This window comes from Hyaloscypha bicolor, assembly GCF_002865645.1.
Source record: "Hyaloscypha bicolor E unplaced genomic scaffold K444scaffold_182, whole genome shotgun sequence".
Taxonomy (NCBI): domain Eukaryota; kingdom Fungi; phylum Ascomycota; class Leotiomycetes; order Helotiales; family Hyaloscyphaceae; genus Hyaloscypha; species Hyaloscypha bicolor.
This window is the reverse complement of record NW_020194684.1, coordinates 1,242,901-1,246,309: the sequence shown is the minus strand read 5'-3', so window position 1 is coordinate 1,246,309 and position 3,409 is coordinate 1,242,901. Positions and strand designations below refer to the sequence as shown.

The 3,409-nt window shown below is 43.3% G+C and overlaps 1 protein-coding gene across 1 annotated transcript; it reads left to right on the top strand.

Moving 5' to 3' along the window:
• The first annotated feature begins 397 nt into the window (after positions 1-397).
• K444DRAFT_620283 (HET-domain-containing protein) lies at positions 398-2,816 on the top strand. The gene is made up of 3 exons (XM_024881676.1): positions 398-476; positions 540-581; positions 643-2,816. Exon 3 carries the CDS (start codon positions 814-816, stop codon positions 2,458-2,460), a length of 1,647 nt encoding a protein of 548 aa, XP_024728028.1. The 5' UTR covers positions 398-476; positions 540-581; positions 643-813; the 3' UTR covers positions 2,461-2,816.
• Positions 2,817-3,409: the final 593 nt, after the last annotated feature.

Here is a 3,409-nt window from a genome sequence, read left to right as displayed (position 1 = left end):
AAGTATCTCTTTACCAGGAATATAATTGCGTATAGGAAGGGTGGTTAGAGGGTCTATTTTGAGTGTGTTTTTGGATAGTTGTGTGCGCTCGCTTAGGCCCTATAATCCACAGACATATCGATACCAGGCTCGTAAGGCATCACCTATCGGCTCGGTAAAAGCAGCGTGTTCGGGTGGGCCTCGGGAAATGTGTTCGCACAATTTTGCAATACTGAGGCGCCAATCCGATCCCAAGTCAGGACTCTTCTAGCGCTATTGGATAAGCCACTAATTACGGAAATGGCAGATCTGGCGCCGTGGCTTGCCTTGGGCACCAATTTTGTTGCAGCCTAAACCTTCTTGGGCACCAAATTCTACTGATTGTTGCACCCAAACAAAATCAAAAGAAGGATACTGAAACGCAAATCACGATTTTCTTTCCATCCCTCCTCGACCAAGCATCTAACCATCAAAACAATCACTTCTTCCGCACAATGGCAAGTTTCGAGAGAGCTTCTATTAATTATTTTCGATTCTAAGGTCTTTTAATCTTGCAACAGGTCCCTCGGCCGATCCGCAAATATTCTTGGACTTGGAAATGTGTTCGTCAAACCGAGACCTTCAACAATAATCGGGTTTCTAGATTCTAACTTTTCAATTTAGTGCTCTTGCGAAACTGCTGGAATTTCCATAGAAGAGGATTTGTGTTCCAACTGTGCAAACCCCCGATGTGCATCCTGTCAAATTACGAAGAAACACAAACCCCATCGAGAAACTTGAGTCGCAATTTCCAAGATTTAAGGAGAACTGATACCCCTCACAAATCTAACGAACATGCGGCTTATCTCTACATCCACGCTGACGATATGCGAGTTCGTTGGATCAAGCACACCTCCCTATGGCCTCCTTTCTCATACATGGGAAGAAGGCGAAGTTTCATACCAGGAAATGATGGCAGGATCAGCAAGAACAAAGAGAGGCTACAGTAAAATTGAGATGGCGTGCAAGTTGGCCAAGGTAGAGGGTATCGCATATGTATGGGTGGATACCTGCTGCATCGATAAATCCAGCAGCGTCGAACTCTCCGAAGCCATTAATTCTATGTTTCAATGGTACAAAGATTCTCTTATCTGTTATGCCTATCTATCCGACTTGAGACCTTTTACGGATCTTTCGAGGACACTGAAGAGTTGTCGTTGGTTCACCCGAGGATGGACACTGCAAGAGCTGATTGCGCCGACGAACATTAACTTTTTCGACCAAAATTGGGGCTTCATAGGTAACAAAAAAGATCTCATGGAGGAAGTATCTTCAATTACAGGCATTGGTGTACTGGTTTTGAATCATACCACGCCTTTGTCTTCTGTTACCGTCGCCACGAGAATGTCATGGGCATCGTACAGACAAACTACTAGGGAGGAAGATATGGCCTACTGTCTGCTTGGGATATTCAGCGTCAACATGCCGTTGATATATGGAGAGGGCTCAAAGGCGTTTACACGCCTCCAGGAAGAGATCATCAGGAGCATTTGCGACCTTAGCATTTTCGCCTGGAAGGCGGTGCCAGACCAGGATGAACGACACAGCCGTCGATATTCGGGAGCTCTTGCCAAATCCCCGAAGCTATTTTCCAGTTGCAGACATATAATCCGATCGAAAGAGACCCGATTTCACGCTGACTTTTCTGTCACAAACCGGGGTATCCGAATGCCAGCGGGCCTAATCGGATTGTCAATCAAAAATTCACAAGGCTGCCATTATGTCTTATGTCTCGACTGCTCTACTGAAGGTCAGAGCAACTCCAGCCTTGCTATCTATCTGAGAAAATGCGGTGCGGACTTGTTCATTCGGGACCACCCGTCGTCGCTTGCGACTGTTACTCCAGAATCTGGCAACCGGTACCGCTTCAGAACGATATACATTCTTTCAAAACTCCCCGAAAGCCCATGTCCTCTTCAAGACGGATTTCCAAGTCCTGATGATGATCTTGTTATTAGTAGGCGTGTCTCTGCCATACGAATTTGTCTTCCACCCGGCTTAGTGGTTTACAATGCCAACCCGCCGAGCCATCGTGACAGCCAAGATGAAGTGTTCTTTAGCACAGAAAGTACACACGACGGTTGGTGTGCTATAACCATTGAAGGAACCCTTCGGTTGGATGGACAGCACGTCCCTGTATCATGCTTCTTTGCTTGTTTCGGCTGGAATTGCCGGCAAAAGTACCTAGTGAGCACTCTGGTCAACCTGTCGACATGTGATCCAATTTCAATCAATCGTCTTGTATCAGAACTGGAGCGTGAACAGAACGATTTCATACCTTGGGCTCTGGAAGACTTGGAATATTTCGGCATTCCACTGCAGGGCTTTGTAACATTGGAAGCGGCTGGGCACACTTTCAAGTTGTCGCACATCGCCAAGAAGGTTTTCGTACCGACAATATGTAAAAGTGAGATGTACCAGGTGGAAATATTCTTGGATTGATTTACTCAGACTTTCCATGGGCAAAAGCCACCACGCGGACGAGTATTTGGCGTCCCGCAGCTCTTCCTCCCCAATATCTCAATGATTGCTCTTGACGTCGTCTTCGTTCGCCTCAAAGTTCGTGAAAGTCTCGTCTTTAGAAGAATATTTGCCTTGGTACTCTGCGATTTTGCCTGCTTTGGATGGCTCTTAGAGTGTGGCAATGTGAGCATTTGCAGAGGTGGGGGTTGGGGTGAGATGAAGCTGAAGACTTGTCAATCTTTTCAAGAAAATATTCGGTCTCGAGATTCATTTATACTATGAGGGACGGGGATAGTGTGGTGGAAGACACCATCTAGTTAAAAGCATCTCTTCTGGATTCCGAATTTTTTTAGGAAACCTACCTTAACTTCTCCACAGTGTATCAAATGATTAGATTAGATTAGATTAATGGGCATTAATCTAATCTAATCAAGGAAATTTACCATTAATCATATTCTAATTATAATCTAATCAGATTAATCGATTATTAATTAATTAATTTAATTAATGAAGCACGTGACTAGACACGTGATGGCGCTAGCCGCATCGGGAGCGCGCTTTACTATATTAGGGCTACGGCCACCTAGCGGCGGCCTGGGCCGCAGCTTACAAAGCTAAGCGAAGTATCCAGAACCTCCTCGATTTTTCGGTACTTCTACTCCCCTGTAAATCATATTAATTAGAAATAAAATAATTAGAAATCAGCCTTTATTAATAATAAATGCTTTGAAATCACTAGATAATTTCTAATCAGAAGAAATATTAAGAATCTTTTAAAATTAAAAGTTTCTCTATATAAAAAGCTTATTTTCCTTAATAATTTTTCTAATATTTAAACTTCAAATATTAATATTAAACCAACTACTATACCTATTAAAAAGCTTTTAACTATAGAGTTACTTTATTTTACTTGATATATTCGAAAATG

Coding starts and splice junctions, on each gene's coding strand:
- K444DRAFT_620283 (XM_024881676.1), top strand. CDS start 814: ATGCGGCTTATCTCTACATCCACGCTGACGATATGCGAGTTCGTTGGA.